At 56.1% G+C, this 20,996-nt stretch overlaps 1 protein-coding gene across 1 annotated transcript in view; it reads right to left on the reverse strand.

Moving 5' to 3' along the window:
* The window catches only part of STAB2 (stabilin 2), a 40,384-nt gene extending 19,576 nt beyond the window's left edge, over positions 1-20,808 (reverse strand). Inside the window, exons 1-18 of the mRNA XM_061574325.1 lie at positions 20,653-20,808; positions 20,106-20,162; positions 17,925-18,032; positions 16,568-16,781; positions 15,978-16,073; positions 14,819-14,864; positions 13,681-13,763; positions 11,459-11,584; positions 10,689-10,762; positions 9,606-9,680; positions 9,338-9,457; positions 7,993-8,040; positions 6,847-6,930; positions 5,610-5,762; positions 4,869-5,030; positions 3,190-3,249; positions 2,640-2,816; positions 1,449-1,538 (exon numbers count right to left, since the gene is read on the reverse strand). Of these exons, the coding sequence (XP_061430309.1) occupies positions 1,449-1,538; positions 2,640-2,816; positions 3,190-3,249; positions 4,869-5,030; positions 5,610-5,762; positions 6,847-6,930; positions 7,993-8,040; positions 9,338-9,457; positions 9,606-9,680; positions 10,689-10,762; positions 11,459-11,584; positions 13,681-13,763; positions 14,819-14,864; positions 15,978-16,073; positions 16,568-16,781; positions 17,925-18,032; positions 20,106-20,162; positions 20,653-20,808 (1,929 nt within the window). The remainder of the gene's footprint in view (positions 1-1,448; positions 1,539-2,639; positions 2,817-3,189; positions 3,250-4,868; positions 5,031-5,609; positions 5,763-6,846; positions 6,931-7,992; positions 8,041-9,337; positions 9,458-9,605; positions 9,681-10,688; positions 10,763-11,458; positions 11,585-13,680; positions 13,764-14,818; positions 14,865-15,977; positions 16,074-16,567; positions 16,782-17,924; positions 18,033-20,105; positions 20,163-20,652) is intronic.
* Between the last annotated feature and the right edge of the window lie 188 nt (positions 20,809-20,996).

The raw sequence follows: 20,996 nt of genomic DNA on the forward strand, positions 1-20,996 counted from the left end.
TACTGCCGTCTCCTGGCAGAGCCAGGGGTAGGGCTCTTCCTCGACGCCCACACACGGAGAAAGCGAGTTTCGCAACACCATCCGTGCGTGGTCCACCAACCCTCGCTGCTGCCTTCACAGCGCTGGATCACTACAGGTGGCCACCACGTGCTGTGTAGCCACCACCAGTACCACCGCCACCACCACCGCCATCAACAACAACAACACAACAACCCTTCTTCTTGGTTCTTTCGGTAAAGTCACGCAGAATGGAAATAATAAAATAATAAAAATGAAACATAATAAAATAATCCTCTTGATATGCAAATTATTTTGTCAAGGCGCTCTTCCTCCTCCCTCCCAGCTTAAATAAACGCTCCAAGCCTGGGGTGTGTCATTCAGACTCTGTCTTCTCAACAGACCTGCTCTCCACCTGAGGACGGCTGCTTGCATTGTGGCCGAAACATCGTGAGAATTATTATATTATGTTTTATTTTTATTATTTTATTATTTCCATTCTACGTGACTTTACCGAAAGAACCAAGAAGATGAATCCCTGCAGTCACGAAAGCTTTAAATCAAAACACAACAACCGCCAATCGCCACTAAGTGGCGGTGACGTCACCACAGCACTATGTGCATGTTGAGGCCACATGAAGTGTCAAACAGTCCGCTGGTAGGTCACGGGGCAGACCCAGCAGGTGCCACGGGTCGACTGACTGAGATGAGTGGCCGATGCACCACCTGTGCCCCCTACTGTGCCAACTTGCTGTGCTTTAGCCATCCGGCGCTCCGCAAGTTGTTGTGAGCGTCGCTCCTCCACCCTCCGTTGTTGTTGGAGGCCGATCTTGACACCGCTGGTACCAGTCATCGGCAAGTCCACTCAGCACCACATCATCTAGTACCACATCACTCCATCTCTTCTCTAGCCCGTGCTGCGCCCGTTTAGCCCCCCTATCCGGCCGAATAAAAGCTGTTAAATAATGTGTGAGCACCAGAGGACATCCCTGTCACACCCCAAGGTGAACAGGGAATGGCTCCGAATCCCGGCCACGTAGCTTTACCCGAGCCTGCCCACCATCATGAAGGTCATTAATGATCGTGAGCAGAGGGTCAGGGACTCCGAAAGCACAAAGAACAACCCAGAGCCCAGGCCTACTTAATGGTATCATAGTCCTTGACCAGGTCAATAAAGCCATCACCACCTCTACTATAACCACCACCATCACCACCACCATCACCACCACCACAACCACTATCACTGCCACCACAACCACCACCACGACCACCGCCACCACCACCACCACCACCACAACCACCACCACCGCCACAACCACCACCAACACCGCCACAACCACCGCCGCCACCACCGACCGCTGCTGGTGCCGCCGCTCTGCGAGTCGGCGTCCGTGCGATGTGGGTAGCCGCGCCGGTGACCGGCGAGGGTTCGGCGCTGGCGGCCCTCTCACCGTGGCGTTGGACGTGGAGCAGGAGAAGGAGATCTCGGAGCCTTGCATGGTCAAGAGCGGCCCCACCGTCGGCATGTCGGATGCCAGCACCTGCTCGCGCCAGCCAGGAGGGGCGGGGGGAGGGGCGGGGAGAGGGGTGGGGGGGGGAAGAATATGAACTCCAGGGACCGGGGCACGAGCGCCAGTGAGAAGGGTGGCAGCCCCGGGACCACGGGAACGACTCCGGCGCTGGAGAGGAAGTAACGGCGATGAAGCAGGGAGATCGGCGCGAGGATGGAGCGCACCACGGGGGACGTACGTACGTGTGTGTGTGTGTTGAACTTCTTTTGCGCCGTACGTAGCCAACCGTGTTAATCGGAGGTGCGTGGGGGGGGGGGGGGGGGGCGGAAGGACAGCAAACTAAGCACAAAGAAAATTAGTTTTAAATCTCGAGGGTTTAAAAGCGGCTCCCTAATATCGCAAGGAAGAGAGCGTTCCAGACGGCCGCAGCAGCGCATCTGAAAGCACCGCGCGATGCGGCGACCGCCGTCTTTGTTCGACGGCCAGCAGCCAAAAGCCGCCGCTGCTGCTGCTGCCGCTGCTGCTGCCGCTGCTGCTGCTGCGAGGACGAACGGAGGTCGTGCGGTGACGGTCTCTAGCTCCTTGACGAGATCAGAATCGTCGAAGCCCCGAGAGTAAATGGGCGGCGGCCCGGAGCGATCGCAGTGCACACGCAGGCCGGGGTACGGGGACACGGCGCAGGCTACGCGGGGGGACACCGCGGGTCAGCGGAGAGCGTGGTGGGTGACAAGAGAGGTAGTGGTGGTGGTGGTGGTGATAAGGGTGGCAGTTGCAGTGGTCGCAATGATGATGACACTAACACCGATGATGATGATGAAGCTCTCGACGATAAATAATGATGCTAATAAAGACGACGATGACCATAACACCATTCACGATGAGGATGATGAGCATGGCGATGGCGACGATGTTGTTGTTTACGTTTCCGTTTGCAACGACGCCGTTTGCAACGACGCCGTTTGCAACGACGCCGTTTGCGACGACGCCGTTTGCGTGGAAGTTCATCTCGACTACGACGACGCCAGTCGCTACGACGGCGCGCGTCGCCCATCGTCGCGTCGGCCACCACCCCCGGCCCCCTTTACCCCCCCTGCCCACACCCCCCGCCCCCCCCCCCCCCGCCCGCCGCACCTTGGCGTCGCGGACCATGTGGAACTTGAGGTGCTCTGCGAGCCGGTCGCGCTGCGCCGGCGCGTACAGGAAGTCGCGCCGCGCGGGCGGCAGTGAGCGCAGCGCCGCGTCCGTGGGCCACAGCATGGTGTAGGGGCGGTGCAGCGGCTCGGCCACCAGCGCCAGCAGCCCACACTTCTGTACGGGGGGGGGGGGCGGGGGGGGAGATGGTGATGGGGTGGAGGACACAGCGGATATGGGGGAGATGATGGGGGGGGGGGGAGATGATGGGGGGGGGGATGGTGATGTTTGTCATGGATTTGTGGCCGTGATGGTGGTGGTGAGCGTGTGATTGTGATGGTGGTGGTGGTGAGCGTGTGATTGTGATGGTGGTGAGTGTGATGGTGGTGAGTGTAATGGTGGTGAGCGTGATGGTGGTGGTAGACATGTAGTTGTGGTGGTGGTGGTGGTGAGTGTGATGGTGGTGGTGGTGAGCGTGATGGTGGTGGTAGACATGTAGTTGTGGTGGTGGTGGTGGGCATGTGGCCATGATGGTTGTGTAAGTCCTCACCGCGAGCAGACTCACAAACTCTGAATATCCATGATCTTCTGCCACAGCAGTAATGTTTTTCTGTAGCCACACACGCACACACGCACACGCGCATATGCACACACACGCACACACACGCACACACACACGCACGCACACGCACGCACACACACGCACACACGCGCACACACGCACACACACGCACACACACACGCACACACAATACGCACACACACGCGCACACACACGCACACACACGCACACACACGCGTGCACACACGCACACACACGCACACACACGCGCGCGCACACACGCACACACACGCACACACACGCACACACACGCACACACACGCGCGCACACACATACACACACACACACATAGCCCAGTTAGCCTGGGAGAGCGAGATGTCAGGGAGCCCCCAGGAAGGCTGGGTTGATGAATGAGATGTAAACATCGCACACCGAAATCTCGACTTAAAGCTCTCGTGCCTGCAGGAATTCACATTCTTTGAGTATTTCGGTAAAGTCACATAGATAGGTTCAAATGAATTAAAAATTACAAATATTAATCATATTTTGCTACTGGCAAATTAGGTTCCAATGGAGTAAATGTCTACCCCGAGCTCTCATACTCTGATGGTGCATTGTCTTTGAGTTGTGCGCCTTTTGGCGTCATGTGGTCCAACACCATGTGAGACTAGGCTCTAAAGAAAGCTGTCTCGGGTATGGATCAATCAACTTCAAGGACAGTGCATATCATTATCAGAGTTGTGTTTTTTGAATGCATTCCGACTGCAGGTATTGTGGTCTATGCAAACATGACTTCTTGTAAAAAAGGTGTCAGTTTTGTTGCCAGATAAAAGGGTAAAATACCAATTACCATATTTTGCTACTGGCAAATGAGGTTCCAATGGTGGAACAAATATAAAATTAACAAAAAACTACGACGTTTCCTTCACATAACAAGCGATCGTCATCAGGAGGAAAGAGGGGAGAAGCTGCTGAATGCAGACTGTTTTATAGGTTTAAAATGGGTGTAGTCCTAGGGTCATAAACGTAGTGGGCGGGGCTAGTGATGTTAACGTGAGAGATTAGCGTGTTAATGGGAGAGATTAGCGTGTTAATGGTTTATCTTATATTTATTATTTGTATTAATCTACGTGACTTTACCGAAAGACCCAAAGAAAAAATAAAGAATATAGCAAACCTACAACGTATCGGGTGCGTTTCAGATTCTCGGACAAATTAGATTTTAAAAATAATCATCTGCAGATCGGGCATCTTTTTCGCCAGTGGTTCCTGGTGACCCGTGTGACCCCTTGTGACCCCTTATGACCCCGTGAGAACCCGCTTGACCCCATGTGACCCCCGTGTGACCCCGTGAGAACCCACTTGACCCCATGTGACCCCATGTGACCCCTGTGTGACTCCAGGTGGCCCCGGGTGACCAGATGTGACCCCAGGTGACCCCAGGTCGTGTCACGGTACAACCAGACCGATAGAAATCATCTGGAAAGTCGGAAACGATCTCAAACAATCGGAAATCCGAAACTCATTCCACCCCTGGACGTGCTCCCGATTTTCATCAGTGAAATCGCCCGGGGGAATTCATCCATAAATTTCTGCATTGAAATCAGAAGTAAAATTTGGCTTGAAATCGGCAAACGAAATCTCCGATGGCCGGCGCCGCTCTCACCAGCACGGAGGAGAGTCCGCTGGTCGTGCGCTCGAAGGCCTGCATGCGCTTGGGCACCAGCAGCCGATCGAGCATGTGCAAGACGCCGTTGGACGCCACGTAGTCGCTGGCCGTGATGTGCGCCACGCCGCCCACCAGCACCGACGCTGCGTCGCCGCCAACCTGCGCCACGCCGCGTCACACCCCATGTCACACCCCACATGTCACACCCCACATGTCACACCCCACGTCACACCCCACGTGTCACACCCCACGTCACACCCCACGAGTCACACCCCACGTCACACCCCACGTGTCACACCCCACGTCACACCCCACGAGTCACACCCCACGAGTCACACCCCACGAGTCACACCCCACGTAACACCCCACGTCACACCCCATGTCACACCCCACACGTCACACCCCACACGTCACACCCCACACGTCACACCCCACGTCACACCCCACACGTCACACCTCACGTCATACCCCACGTCACACCCCCGTCACACCCCACGTGTCACACCCCACGTGTCACACCCCACGTTACACCCCACGTGTCTCACCCCACATCACACCCCACCCGTCACACCCCACGTGTCTCACCCCACATCACACCCCACCCGTCACACCCCACCTGTCTCACCCCACATCACACCCCACCCATCACACCCCCCATCACACCCCGCGTCACACCGCCCCCCCCCCCATCACCCCCGCCCTGCCTGCCGCTACCCCCCCCCCCCACGCTGCCCCCACCTGTGGCGAGCGGGCGAGGGTCAGGGCCTCCCCGTGCAGTGACACGAGCGCTGGCAGGGCGAGCAGGTCGGCCATCATGAGTTGGTTGCACGCGACCACGTGGTGCCACAGCAGCTGCGACAGCTGCCCCCGCGCCACCACCTCCTCCAGCAGCTGCCCCACAAACACAAAGGTCCCCCGGATAGTCTTCGCGGGCCATTGGGGCCAAGTGCTGTTAGCGAGCGGCGCCTATTACGGAAGGCCGGCACGCCGCACGAGCGGGTGGGTGGGCAGCATCGCGCCCGGCCGCCTTTGTCTCCCCAGTGGCGTGGTGGTGTGGTCACCGTGGTGGTGTGGTAAGCGTGGTGGTGGTTTGGTGAGCGTGGTGGTGTAGTGAGTGTGGTGGCGTTAAGAGAACAGCGGTTTGGTAAGGGTTGCAGTGTTCTGAGAGTGGTGGTGTGGTGAGCGTTGGTGTGGTGAGCGTGATGGTGTGGTGAGCGTAGTGGTGTGATGAGGGTGGTGGTGTGATGCGTGTGGTGGTGTGATGAGGGTGGTGGTGTGATGGGTGTGGTAGTGTAGTCAGCGTGGTGGTGTGGTGAGTGTGGTGGTGAGCGTGGTGGTGAGCGTGGTGGTGGTGAGCATGCTGGTGTGGTGAGTGTGGTGGTGAGCGTGGTGGTGAGCGTGGTGGTGAGCGTGGTGGTGGTGAGCGTGGTGGTGAGCGTGGTAGTGAGCGTGGTGGTGGTGAGTGTGGTGGTGAGCATGGTGGTGGTGAGCGTGGTGGTAGTGAGTGTGGTGGTGAGCGTGGTGGTGAGCGTGGTGGTGGTGAGCGTGGTGGTGGTGAGTGTGGTGGTGAGCGTGGTGGTGAGCGTGGTGGTGGTGAGCGTGGTGGTGGTGAGCGTGGTGGTGAGTGATAGTGTAGTGAGCATGGTGGTGAGCGTGGTGGTGAGCGTGGTGGTGGTGAGCGTGGTGGTGGTGAGCGTGGTGGTGTGGTGAGCGTGGTGGTGAGCGTGGTGGTGAGTGGTAGTGTGGTGAGCGTGGTGGTGGTGAGCGTGGTGGTGGTGAGCGTGGTGGTGGTGAGCGTGGTGGTGTGGTGAGCGTGGTGGTGAGCGTGGTGGTGAGTGGTAGTGTGGTGAGCGTAGTGGTGGTGAGCGTGGTGGTGAGCGTGGTGGTGAGCGTGGTGGTGGTGAGCGTGGTGGTGAGTGGTAGTGTGGTGGTGGTGAGCGTGGTGGTGTGGTGAGTGTGGTGGTGGTGAGGAGACCTTCTTGTCCCTCTTGAAGGCCGCGTTTGTCGGCACGAAGACGGTGAAAGGGCCCGGCCCAGCCAGCTCCGCCATCTTGTTCCTCTGGACACACGGGGATGGGCGAGACCCCATCACCATCATCAACATCAACATCATCAACATCATCATCAACATAATCAACATCACCAGCATCATCATCACCACCACCATCATCAACATCATCATCAACATAATGAACATCACCAGCATCATCAACATCATCAACATCATCACCAACATCATCAACATCATCACCATCATCACCCCCACCATCATCATTAACATCACCAGCATCAACATCATCAACTTTCACATCAACATCATCAACACACACACACCCACGTTCCTATGCCACTGAGCTCCTGCACTCCCATACTGCCATGTGTCTCCGTGTCCCCGCATCCCCGCGTCCCCGCGTCTCCGTGTCCCCGTGTCCCCGTGTCTCCGCGTCCCCGCACCCCCGCGTCTCCGCGTCTCCGCGTCTCCGTGTCTCCGTGTCCCCGTGTCCCCGCGTCCCCGCGTCTCCGCGTCTCCGCGTCTCCGTGTCCCCGTGTCTCCGCGTCTCCGCGTCTCCGTGTCCCCGTGTCTCCGCGTCCCCGTGCCCCCGCGCCTCTGCATCTCCGTGTCCCTGTGTCCCCGTGTCTCCGCGTCTCCGCGTCTCCGTGTCCGCGTGTCTCCGCGTCTCCGCGTCTCCGCGTCCCCGTGTCTCCGCGTCCCCACGCCCCCGCGTCTCCGCGTCTCAGTGTCCCCGTGTCTCCGCGTCTCCGTGTCTCCGTGTCCCCGTGTCTCCACGTCTCCGCGTCTCCGCGTCCCCGTGTCTCCGTGTCTCCGTGTCCCCGTGTTTCCGTGTCCCCGTGTCTCCGTGTCCCCGTGTCTCCGTGTCCCCGTGTCCCTGCATCCTCATGTCTCTGTCCCCACCACCCTGTCTGCCCATGTCCCCGTGTCCCGAAATCCCTGGCTGCCCCCGTGTCGTCTCCATGTGACCCTGTGTGGAGGGGGAGGCGGGGAGGTGCTCGGTGTTGGGGGGGTTCTGTGGGAGGGGCGGGGGGGTGCACTGTGTGGGGGAGGCATTGTGGGGGGGGGGGCATTGTGGGGGGGGGGGGCACTGTGGGGGGCTACACTCACCTGCAGCTGGAGGAAGAACCCCCCGGTCTCGGAGTGGATGGAGAGCTCCTGCGGAGCGGGGAGACGGACGCGGCTCAGCGACTCGCACGGCGTCACTGTCGTCGTCATCGGTCTCAACCCCCTCGTGCGATCATCCATCAATGTCGTGTGAACATCACCACCATCGTCGTCTCGTCACGATCACGAGATCATCATCATGTGATCTCGTGATCGTATCATCGTGATGATCATCGTAATCATCGTGCAACGATTATCATCATCGTGATCACGAGATCATTATCATCGCCAAAGTGTGATCATCGTTAATCCTAATGATTATGACATCATAAGATAATTGTTTTTTTACCCTTTTATCTGGCAACAAAAAACATAACTATGATAATGTATGCATGTATGCACTGTGCATACATTATCAGAGTTGTTTTTTGTTTGCATTATGACTGCAGGTATTGTGGTCTATGAAACATGACTTGTTGCCAGATCAAAGGGTAAAAAACCAATTATCATATTTTTTTACTGGCAAATGAGGTTCCAATGGTGATTATGACATCATCGTCACGTGATCGTGTAATCATCATCGTCGTCGCTGTCACGTGATCATCATCGCTCCAACCTCTTCCAAGACGTCTGTCCAGCGTTGGAAGAGGAGGCCAAAAACACCCTCCTGGACGCGGAGCTCTCCCTATCAGCTCCATCTGGTGGAGCCACTTCACCACAAGGAGCCACGGTGGCTAGGACATGTTAACTACCTCGCCTGGTATACAGGAGGTCATGGGTTCGATCACAACCGTGACGCCTGCTGCTGTATATTTGGAGTTTGCGTGTCTCTCTCTCTCTCATCATCATCACGGTGGCTAGGAGATGTTAACTACTTCGCCTGGTGTGCAGGAGGTCGTGGGTTCGATCCCGTCCCTGACGCCTGCTGCTGTATATTTGGAGTTTGCGTGTCTCCCTCTCTCATCATCATCATCACGGTGGCTAGGAGATGTTAACTACCTCGCCTGGTGTGCAGGAGGTCGTGGGTGCGATCCCATCCCTGAGGCCTGCTGCTGTATATTTGGAGTTTGCGTGTCTCTCTCCCCGTGATCGCGTGGATTTTCGTCCGGGTCCTCCGGTTTTTCCCTCCACGTTAATAATCAACACCATCACACGTTCAGAGTATTTGACTCTTAGAAATTCTCCGCGCGATGATCATGAGCCACTACGTTGAGCTGTCATTTGCGATGGCTGCATAGCAGCGCGGTGGGGCCTTACCCGGCAAAATAAAAAAAAATGTTTAATGAGTTTACTTCCGCCATCAGCGGCTCGGGCATCTTGCACTTGCAGGGCTGCACCTTCAGCTCACCTGGAAGACCGTGCCCCGGCAGGTGTACCCGTCGCCCACGTAGCTCGGGTTGCAGGTGCACGTGCTGGTCCCAGGGCCCGTGTGGTTGCATTTGCCATAGAGGCTGCAGCCGCCATTGCCCTGTCACATGGATACAGGTGGGGGGTGGGGGGGGGGATCGTGAGGTGCGGGGGGGCAGCTGTTCGAGGCAGTGTTGGGGTTCGTGGTAATGGTGACGGTTCGGTTAGGGCCGGAGTAATGGCGGCGGTTGCCGTGGCGACGGGCGTACCACGCGGCACGGGTTGATGGACTCGCAGGATGATTTCCCATCTCCCTGGAAGCCGCGCAGGCAGTTGCACACGCCCTACACACACACACACAAGACAAAGATCCCCGTATAGCCTCAACATATCTTGGGGGCAAGTGCTGTTAACAGGTACCTACGAAAGCTGCCTTTCTCTCCCTGCTGGCGATGTGTATTACACACCGCACCAGGTATCCATTTACCTAGGGGAGGCCCAGGACTGGTTCAGATAATTGTCACCGGCTTTAGCCCTGAGCGGGAATTGAACTCAGGTCGCTGGGTTTGTAGCGCACCTGCGATAACTACTGCGCCACCACTCATAAATATAGAGACAAAGTTCCCCCATGTAGCATTTAATAGACTGTGCGCTACGAACCCGGCGAACCCCAGTTCAATTCCCGCTCACGGCCAGGACCAGTGAAGAATATCTTAACCAGTCCTGGGCCTCCCCCTAGGTCGACTCAGCCGCAAACGAGTACCTGACGCGGTGTGTAGTAAACATCGCCACTGGGGAGGCAAAGGCGGCCGGGTGTGGTGGCTGTCCACCCCACCCACCCCCTCGTGTGCCGTGCCGGCCTTCATAGGCGCTCGCTGTTAGTGAGCACCTATGAAGCCTGTCCAAGGCTCACCAACACACACAGACACACACACACACAGACACACACACAGACACACACACACACAGACACACACACAGACACACACACACACAGACACACACACACAGACACACACACAGACACACACACACACAGACACACACACACAGACACACACACACAGACACACACACACAGACACACACACAGACACACACACACAGACACACACACAGACACACACACACAGACACCACACACAGACACACACACACACAGACACACACACACACAGACACACACACACACAGACACACACACAGACACACACACACACAGACACACAGACACACACACACACAGACACACACACACAGACACACACACACACAGACACACACACACAGACACACACACACAGACACACACACACACAGACACACACACACACCCTGCTCTGGAGTCTGACCTTGTTGGGCCCGATGCGCGTGCACTCTGCGTTGGCGTGGCACCCGCCGTTGTTTTCCAGGCACGGATCAATTTCTGTCCCAAGCGCACCACACAACAAACGCAAGGACCCCCCGCACCAATATAGCCGTCAACAGACTCTCAGGGGCAAGTGCTGCAATTGTACGTGTGTGTTCGCGTGTGTGTGCATCTTAAAGTGCACCTAGCCTGGCACAAGCGCCGCGGTGGCGTCGTCGCCACTTAGTGGCGAATGGCGGTTGCTGTTGTGCATCTGTACGTGTGTGTGTGTGTGCGCGTACATCTGTAGGTATGTGTGTGTGTGCATCTTTACGTGTGTGCACGCGTGCATCTGTACGTGTGTGTGTGCGCGCGTACCTCTGTAGGTATGTGTGTGTGTGCATCTTTACGTGTGTGCACGCGTGCATCTGTACGTGTTTGTACACGCGTATACATCTGTACGTGTGTGTGCGCGTGTACCTCTGTGCGTGTGTGTGCACGTGTACCTGTAAGTGTGTGCACGTACCTCTGTGCGTGTGTGTGCACGTGTATCTGTGTGTGTGTACCTCTGTGTGTGTGTACCTCTGTAGGTGTGTGTGCGCGTGTACCTCTGTGCATGTGTGTGTGTGTACCTCTGTGCGTGTGTGCGTGTGTGTACCTCTGTGCGTGTGTGCGTGTGTGTACCTCTGTGCGTGCGTGTGTGTGTGTACCTCTGTGCGTGCGTGTGTGTGCGTGTGTGTGTGCGTGCTTGTGTGCGTGTGTGTGCGTGCGTGCCTTCACAGATGACTCCATCCCCAGTGAATCCCTGCATGCAGGTGCAGATGCGAAGGCCGGGCTGGGTGCGGGTGCACGAAGCGAACACCGAGCATCCCCCGTTGTCTCTCTCGCACGCGTTCACCGCTACGGGGCGGGGGGGGGGGGGTACACGGACAAAGATCCCCCACCGTGTCGCAGGCTGTTGAGGCAAATGATGTTTCGCGAGTGGCACTTATGAAGGCCGGAACGGCACACGAGGGGCTGGGTGGCCAGCACCATGCCCGGCCCCTTTGTCTCCCCAGTGGTGATGGTTACATACCATGGCACCAGGTACTCATTTTGAGGCTGAGTCGACCTAGGGGAGGCCCGTGACCGGTTCAGATAATCGTCACTGGGTGTTGGCCGTGAGCAGGAATCGAACCCGGGTCGCCGGGTTCGTAGTGCTGGTAATATCGATGGTGATGTCGTTGGCGATTTTGATGGTCCCGTTGTCAGTGACTGATGATGAAGGTTCCGATGTTGATTTTGATGGTGCTGATGTCGGTGATGTTGATGGTGGTCATGTCAGTGTTGGTGATGTTGATGCTGATGGTCCTGGTGTCAGTGTTGCCGATGTTGATGTCGATGGCGAGGTTGCTGGTGGTGTTGATGTTGATGGCCCTGGTGTCAGTGTTGCCGATGTTGATGTCGATGGCGAGGTTGCTGGTGGTGTTGATGTTGATGGCCCTGGTGTCAGTGTTGCCGATGTTGATGTCGATGGCGAGGTTGCTGGTGGTGTTGATGTTGATGGCCCTGGTGTCAGTGTTGCCGATGTTGATGTCGATGGCGAGGTTGCTGGTGGTGTTGATGTTGATGGCCCTGGTGTAAGTGTTGCCGATGCTGATGTCGATGGCCCTGGTGTAAGTGTTGCCGATGTTGATGTCGATGGCGAGGTTGCTGGTGGTGTTGATGTTGATGGCCCTGGTGTCAGTGTTGCCGATGTTGATGTCGATGGCGAGGTTGCTGGTGGTGTTGATGTTGATGGCCCTGGTGTCAGTGTTGCCGATGTTGATGTCAATGGCGAGGTTGCTGGTGGTGTGATGTTGATGGCCCTGGTGTCAGTGTTGCCGATGTTGATGTCGATGGCGAGGTTGCTGGTGGTGTTGATGTTGATGGCCCTGGTGTCAGTGTTGCCGATGTTGATGTCGATGGCGAGGTTGCTGGTGGTGTTGATGTTGATGGCCCTGGTGTCAGTGTTGCCGATGTTGATGTCAATGGCGAGGTTGCTGGTGGTGTTGATGTTGATGGCCCTGGTGTCAGTGTTGCCGATGTTGATGTCGATGGCGAGGTTGCTGGTGGTGTTGATGTTGATGGCCCTGGTGTCAGTGTTGCCGATGTTGATGTCGATGGCGAGGTTGCTGGTGGTGTTGATGTTGATGGCCCTGGTGTCAGTGTTGCTGATGTTGATATCGATGGCGAGGTTGCTGGTGGTGTTGATGTTGATGGCCCTGGTGTCAGTGTTGCCGATGTTGATGTCGATGGCGAGGTTGCTGGTGGTGTTGATGTTGATGGCCCTGGTGTCAGTGTTGCCGATGTTGATGTCGATGGCGAGGTTGCTGGTGGTGTTGATGTTGATGGCCCTGGTGTCAGTGTTGCCGATGTTGATGTCGATGGCGAGGTTGCTGGTGGTGTTGATGTTGATGGCCCTGGTGTCAGTGTTGCCGATGTTGATGTCGATGGCGAGGTTGCTGGTGGTGTTGATGTTGATGGCCCTGGTGTCAGTGTTGCCGATGTTGATGTCGATGGCGAGGTTGCTGGTGGTGTTGATGTTGATGGCCCTGGTGTCAGTGTTGCCGATGTTGATGTCGATGGCGAGGTTGCTGGTGGTGTTGATGTTGATGGCCCTGGTGTCAGTGTTGCCGATGTTGATGTCGATGGCGAGGTTGCTGGTGGTGTTGATGTTGATGGCCCTGGTGTCAGTGTTGCCGATGTTGATGTCGATGGCGAGGTTGCTGGTGGTGTTGATGTTGATGGCCCTGGTGTCAGTGTTGCCGATGTTGATGTCGATGGCGAGGTTGCTGGTGATGTTGATGTTGATGGCCCTGGTGTGAGTGATGTCGATGGCGATGTTGATGGTCATGGCCCTGGTATCAGCGCTGGCGATGTTGACGGTGCTGATGTCAGTGACGTTGATGTCGATGTTGATGGTGACGGTGCTGATGACAGTGACGTTGATGGCGATGGCGAGCGCTGCTTCCTACCCGTGCAGTCGCTGCCGTTCCCCGTGAACCCCGCGGCACAAACGCACGACGGGACGCCACCTACAGCAGCGCCAGCCACACAGCTGATGGGGGGGGGTCATGGGGGTCAATGGATCAGAGGTCATGGACTCGGAGGAAGAGAGGGGACAGCTTGTGTCGAGCAGTGGTTCTTAACCAGGGGTACCCAGGCGGTACGTGAAGAGGCGATTGTAAATGTGTGACATCAGCTCCTACGTGAGAGTCACTGGTGCATAGTCACGTGTGAATCTGCCGAGATAAAATAACTACGGTAACATTTAAACCCATTTGCGTACCCGTCAACCCCTTATCAGTGCCCTGCCTTATTACAGAACAATTCAGACATTATTGATCACCCCGTGCCCCTTATACATCTCAACGTTCATCCTACAAAGTCCCATCACTAGGCGAGAAACACAAACAGACAAAATAAGTTTTTTGCCCGTATTGAAACGGCTGCACGCCTTACGGACCTCAATTCCCCTGTACAAGAATACAGGGTAACCCGTATGGGTTGACACTGTATGTGCATGGTAACCTGGAACGAGATGATGAGACCTTTCTAAACTCACTGATCGTCAACAGTGCGGGTTCCCAAGAGTAACCAGCCAGCGCGTGCCGGGCGGCCGCTGACATATTTTTTTATTCGCTTCGACATGACCAGCTAGTCGGGATGATAGCTCGCAAAATGGACAATTCGTGAACATCGATGTTAATTTGGAGCTTTCGTGACTGCAGGAATTACTCTTTGGTTCTTTCGGTAAAGTAACGTATAAAGAGAAAATAATAAATTAAATAATAGCATACGACGTTTCGATTGCAACACAAGCAATCGTCATCAGGTATAAATGAAATAGCGACACAAATCTAACCAGAAAACTATAGACAGACATATAAGCAGATAGATATCACCAAGATACATAGAGAGAGAGAGAGTAACCACATAGGCACAGAGAGGGAGATCGTCTCTGTGGCGAGGCCTTAAATAGACAGAGGGGGGTGGGGGCGGAGAGAGGGAGGGGTTACATCGATGTTCATTATTCACACATTAATTTCTCAGAACCCACGTGGGGTTCAGGCAAGGCACGCGGGTGACTGTGTGTGTGTGTGGAGGGCCTACTTGGCACTGGAGTGGCACGTCTTGTTGCAAAGGTCATCTTTTATTCCTGCAATGAAAGCGTGGAATCGCCCTTAATCATCATCGAGGGTCATCAGAATGATCTCGATTTGAAGTTTTCGTGGCTGCAGGGATCCATACTCTTTGGTTCTTTCGGTAAAGTCACGTGGGTAGAAAATAAATTAATTCACGACGTTTCGATTGCAACACAAGCAATCATCATCAGGTGGGAAAACCACAGAAAGATGATTTTTTTTCTTCATAATTTTCATCATAATTATCTGTCACCGATTGCCATTGCTTCTCAGTAACCCAGCAAATCCACATGGGACTGGAAGACCCGGGGTGGAGCCCATGGCCTCCTCAACCTGGAGCCACGTGAAAGGGCTGGAGGTCATGGGTCAAGGGGTCAAGGCGGTCGTCAAGGTGTGGCGTAGCTAAAACTCCAAACAATTTTTATTTCACCAGGTAAGGCCCACTGAGCTATGTAGCTCTTATCAGAAGCGACCTGGCCACAAATAACAGCCCAACGAAGTTGCTGGTCACCATCACGTAGACATTTATAGCAGTGGCCAAATATCACACGTAGCCTTTCGCGACCAATATTATTCATTATCAACGTTTTTGGGTTTAGATCGCGTTATTCATAAATGTGTCGTAACCCTCCACCACCCTTCAACACACCGGTGGGCTAAAGCAGTGAACTATTTGTCTTTTGTCAACGTGACACTTTTTTGCTGATTGGCCGTGTCGGGTGGTGGAGGGTTACGACACTATTTATAAATAACGCGATCTAACCCAAAAACGTTGATTACGAGTGGCCAAATACTTGAAATTCGCGATGTTTATTCTAAATGCAGAGGGAAAAACTGGAGGACCGGAGAAAAATCCACGGGACGACGGGGAGAGAGAGAGAGACACGCAAACTCCAAATACGCAACAGGCGTCAGGGTCGGGATCGAACCCACAAACTCCTGGATACCAAGCGAGGTAGTAAACATCTACTAGCAACCTCGGCGCCCTAGGGAGCCAGAGCCACAGAAGGTGGACAGGAGCAGAGGGCCCACCATTTCACTGCTCGGTTCCGGGGGGCTCTGTGCAAACCGCGCCCCCTGCGCCACCGGGCTGAGGGGGTCAAGAGCTCAGGTCGTGGGTCACCCACGCTCGTCGCAGCGGATTCCACGCCAGCCCACGGCGCAGCCGCAGCTCCCGTCGCCCTGCTCGCCGTCCCGGCAGCGCCCGTTGACGCACGCGCAGTCTGCACGCGGCGCACGCACACGAGTGTGAGTGTGCACGTGATGTCGATGCACTAGGAACCCGGTCGCCGGGTTGAGAGTGCAGCGCAACTGATTACTGAGTGCAACCGGTTAACAGAGGCACACACACCCATCGCGCACACATCAGAGCTCCATGACAGATCACAGACTTGCATGATACACACACCACACACCCATCACACAAACATCACATGCACACCCATCAGACACACACACCTATCACACACACACACACCGCCCATCACACACGCACACCCCCACCACACACATCACACACACACCCATCACACACACACACAACACACCCCACCACACACATCACATCACACACGCACCCATCACACACACACACCCATCACATCACACCCATCACCCCCACCACACCCATCACAGACACACACACACATCACACCCTCGCAACACACACACCCACGACCCCCCCCCCGGCACCGCAGTGCGGCATGGGAGTGGTCACCTTGCAGGCAGCTGTGGCCGAACTTGCCGGGCTCGCACTGCTGGCACGCGCGCCCCGTGTAGCCCTCCTGGCACGCGCACGCACCGGTGCCGTTGAGCCCGTCGCTGCAGATCCCGTGGCCCCCGCACGCCCCGCCCCCCTCGCCCGCCGCCTCCACCTGGCCCGGGCACGCGGCACACGGGGGCCCAAAGAAGCCCTCGCAGCAGTCGGTCGTCTACGTGGGGGAAGGGGGGGGGGGATTGGGGGGCACAGGTACGTGGTGTGTGCGTGCACGTGGCCTGGCACAAGCGTCGCGGTGACATCACCGCCACTTAGTGGCGGTTGTTGTTGTTGTTTGCTGAACTTGTTTTGTGGAGGCAAAGGGAGTGTGTGTGTGCGTGTGTGTGCGTGTGTGTGTGCCTGGGTATTTTGTACCATCGGACACTCCACCCCCACAACTCCCAATCGGTGATGGGGCAGTAGTGGAGAGAGTGGAAAGTGTCCCATACCTGGGCAGTGTGCTTATGACCGGCTCCAGTTTAACAGCAGAGGTCTCACTCCGAATCAGTCGAGCGGCAATATATTTTCATCGGTTGCGTAACGCTGTGTGTCGCTCCGCACGAAGCTTCAGGTCTTCTCGGTCACAGTCATTCCCTCCCTTCTCTACGCTGACCCCCCTAATGGAGCATCTTCGCCCGTTGGAAACATTTAGGCTGGCCTGCCTACGATCCATCCTGGGTTTAACCAGGCTGGATTGTGTGAGGAGCTCAAAAATCCTTGAAAGATCTGGGCAAAGTCCCATCGGTGAGCTCCTCCGGCAGGCAAGACTGCGTTGGCTGGGTCATGTAGCCCGCATGCCCAGCCACCGCATGCCTAAACAGCTTTTGTTCGGCCGGATTGAGGGGGCTAAACGGGCGCGGCACGGGCTAGAGAAGAGATGGAGTGATGTGGTACAGGAGGACGTGGAGCTGAGTGGACTTGCCGATGACTGGTACGAGCGGTGTCAAGATCGACCTCTGTGGAGGAGGCTCATGAAGGACGCTGCTACTGGGCAGTTGGAGGCAGTCATCCTCCAACAACAACAGAGTGTAGAGGAGCGACGCTCACAACAACGAGCGGAGCGCCGGGCGGCCAAAACGCAGCAAGTTGGCACAGCGGGGCGCACAGGTGATGCATCCATCGGTCATCCCAGTCGGTCAACCCATGGCACCCGGGTCTGTCCAGTAACTTCCTACTTGCAGCGAACCATCGAGACCCTCACGTGGCCTCAAAGGGCGCACCTAGCCTGGCACAAGAGCCGTGGTGACGTCACCGCCACTCAGCGCTGCTGTTGTTGTTGCTGTTGTTGTTGTTGTTGGTGGTGGTGGTGGCCACTCACGATGACGGTGCGTGCACAGTTGGAGCGGCAGCCCAGGAACATCTGCCGGCGGCCCAGGAAGTAGCGGAGGTAGATGCAGTTCGACTTGCGGCGTGGGCCCGGACCCTCCTGCACAAGAGCGGGTGAACACGTGGGTGGACAACGCGTGGGTGAAACACGTGGGTGAACCACGCGTGGGTGAATGCACCGGTGCGTGGCTGAACACGTGGGTGGACAACACGTGGGTGAACAAGTGTGGGTGAACACACCGGTGCACGGGTGAACACACGGGTGCACGGGTGAACACGTGGGTGGACAACATGTGGGTGAACAAGTGTGGGTGAATGCACCGGTGCACGGGTGAACACGTGGGTGAACGCACCAGTGCGCGGGTGAACACGTGGATGGACAACACGTGGGTGAAGATGCGTGGGTGAGCACGTGTGGGTGAACGCACCAGTGTGTGGGTGAACACATGGGTGGACACATTGGTGGACACATTGGTGAACACATGGGTGAACACATGGGTGAACAACACGTGGGTGAACAACACGTGGGTGAGCAAGTGTGGGTGAACACACGGATGAACAACAAATTGGTGAACACAGACGAGTGAACACGCGCGGGTGAATACAGATGTTCATGTGGGTGATCACGCGGGTGAACACACAGGTGTGTACGCACAAGCGAACACACACGCATGTGAACACGCACATCCGGCTCTGTACACACAGGAACACACACACGTGAATGCACAGGCACTAACAAACGAACACATGTGTTCATGTGGTTGTGCAGGTGTCACGTGCTTGTGCAGGTGTTCACGTGATTGTACAGGTGTTCACGTGGTTGTGCAGGTGTTCACGTGGTTGTGCAGGTGTTCACGTGGTAGTGCAGGTGTTCATGTGATTGTGCAGGTGTTCATGTGGTTGTGCAGGTGTTCATGTGGTTGTGCAGGTGTTCACGTGGTTGTGCAGGTGTTCATGTGGTTGTGCAGGTGTTCACGTGGTAGTGCAGGTGTTTACGTGGTTGTGCAGGTGTGCATGTGGTAGTGCAGGTGTTCACATGGTGGTACAGGTGTTCATGTGGTTGTGCAGGTGTTCACGTGGTTGTGCAGGTGTGCATGTGGTAGTGCAGGTGTGCATGTGGTAGTGCAGGTGTGCATGTGGTTGTGCAGGTGTGCATGTGGTAGTGCAGGTGTTCACGTGGTGGTACAGGTGTTCATGTGGTTGTGCAGGTGTGCATGTGGTAGTGCAGGTGTGCATGTGGTTGTGCAGGTGTTCACGTGGTTGTGCAGGTGTGCATGTGGTAGTGCAGGTGTTCACGTGGTGGTACAGGTGTTCATGTGGTAGTGCAGGTGTTCATGTGGTTGTGCAGGTGTTCATGTGGTTGTGCAGGTGTTCACGTGGTAGTGCAGGTGTTCACGTGGTGGTACAGGTGTTCATGTGGTTGTGCAGGTGTTCACGTGGTTGTGCAGGTGTTCACGTGGTGGTACAGGTGTGCATGTGGTAGTGCAGGTGTTCACGTGGTTGTGCAGGTGTTCACGTGGTTGTGCAGGTGTTCACGTGGTGGTACAGGTGTTCACGTGGTTGTGCAGGTGTTCACGTGGTGGTACAGGTGTTCATGTGGTAGTGCAGGTGTTCATGTGGTTGTGCAGGTGTTCATGTGGTTGTGCAGGTGTTCACGTGGTAGTGCAGGTGTTCACGTGGTGGTACAGGTGTTCATGTGGTTGTGCAGGTGTTCACGTGGTTGTGCAGGTGTTCACGTGGTGGTACAGGTGTGCATGTGGTAGTGCAGGTGTTCACGTGGTTGTGCAGGTGTTCACGTGGTTGTGCAGGTGTTCACGTGGTGGTACAGGTGTTCACGTGGTTCTGCAGGTGATCACGTGGTGGTACAGGTGTGCATGTGGTAGTGCAGGTGTTCACGTGGTTGTGCAGGTGTTCACGTGGTTGTGCAGGTGTTCACGTGGTTGTGCAGGTGTTCACGTGGTTGTGCAGGTGTGCATGTGGTAGTGCAGGTGTTCACGTGGTTGTACAGGTGTTCACGTGGTTGTGCAGGTGTTCACGTGGTTGTGCAGGTGTTCACGTGGTTGTACAGGTGTGCATGTGGTAGTGCAGGTGTTCACGTGGTTGTGCAGGTGTGCATGTGGTTGTGCAGGTGTTCACGTGGTTGTACAGGTGTGCATGTGGTTGTGCAGCTCACCACGGGCACCGTGCCAACAGGGCAGTCGGGCTTGAACTGGCAGCTCGAGCATTTGCTCTGAGATAGAAATACGGGGTCAGGGGTCACACGGGGTCAGGGTCACATGGGGTCAGGGGTCACGCGGGGTCGAGGTCACACGGGGTCAGGGGTCACACGGGGTAGGGTCACACGGGGTCGGGGTGACACAGGGTCAGGGTCACACGGGGTCATGTGGTCATGAGGTCAGAATCAAGTGTCAAAGTTTCAAGGTTATGAATTTCGTGTAACCAGGTGACACCAGGGATAGAATCTCCTCACGAGGGAGCGAGACGTGGGGCGTGAGTCTGCCGCCAGTAGTAGGGGGGCCCACGAGTGCCGCTCTGTGCGATCCCAACGGGGCGATGTGCGGGTAATACGGGATTGGTAAAAAGTTTCACCTTGACGAGCGAAGTGAGCGAGCGAGGGTGAGTGAGCGAGTGAGGGTGAGCGAGCGAGTGAGCGAGGGTGAGCGAGTGAGGGTGAGCGAGCGAGTGAGCGCACGAGGGTGAGCGAGTGAGGGTGAGCGCACCAGAGTGACCGTGGTCTCGTTGGTGTCACAGCGGTTGTGCAGCACGTGCAGCACGCGCGCCACTCCGTGCACCACGCCGCGGTCCGTCTCCACGTCCGCGTTGTCCACCACCACGTTGTTCACCAGCAGCTGAGAGGCAACAGCATCGTCCGGCATCGTCATCATCAGCATCGTCGTCGTCATCGTCGTCATTTTCGTCATCATCCTCGTCATTGTCGTCATCGTTATCATCGTCATCATCATCATCATCATCATCATCGTCGTCATTTTCGTCATCATCGTCATCATCGTCATCATCGTCATCGTCGTCATCATCATCGTCATCATCATCATCGTCGTCGTCA

Source organism: Lethenteron reissneri, chromosome 55, assembly GCF_015708825.2.
Source record: "Lethenteron reissneri isolate LAM-NWPU_2019-01 chromosome 55, ASM1570882v1, whole genome shotgun sequence".
Classification (NCBI taxonomy): domain Eukaryota; kingdom Metazoa; phylum Chordata; class Hyperoartia; order Petromyzontiformes; family Petromyzontidae; genus Lethenteron; species Lethenteron reissneri.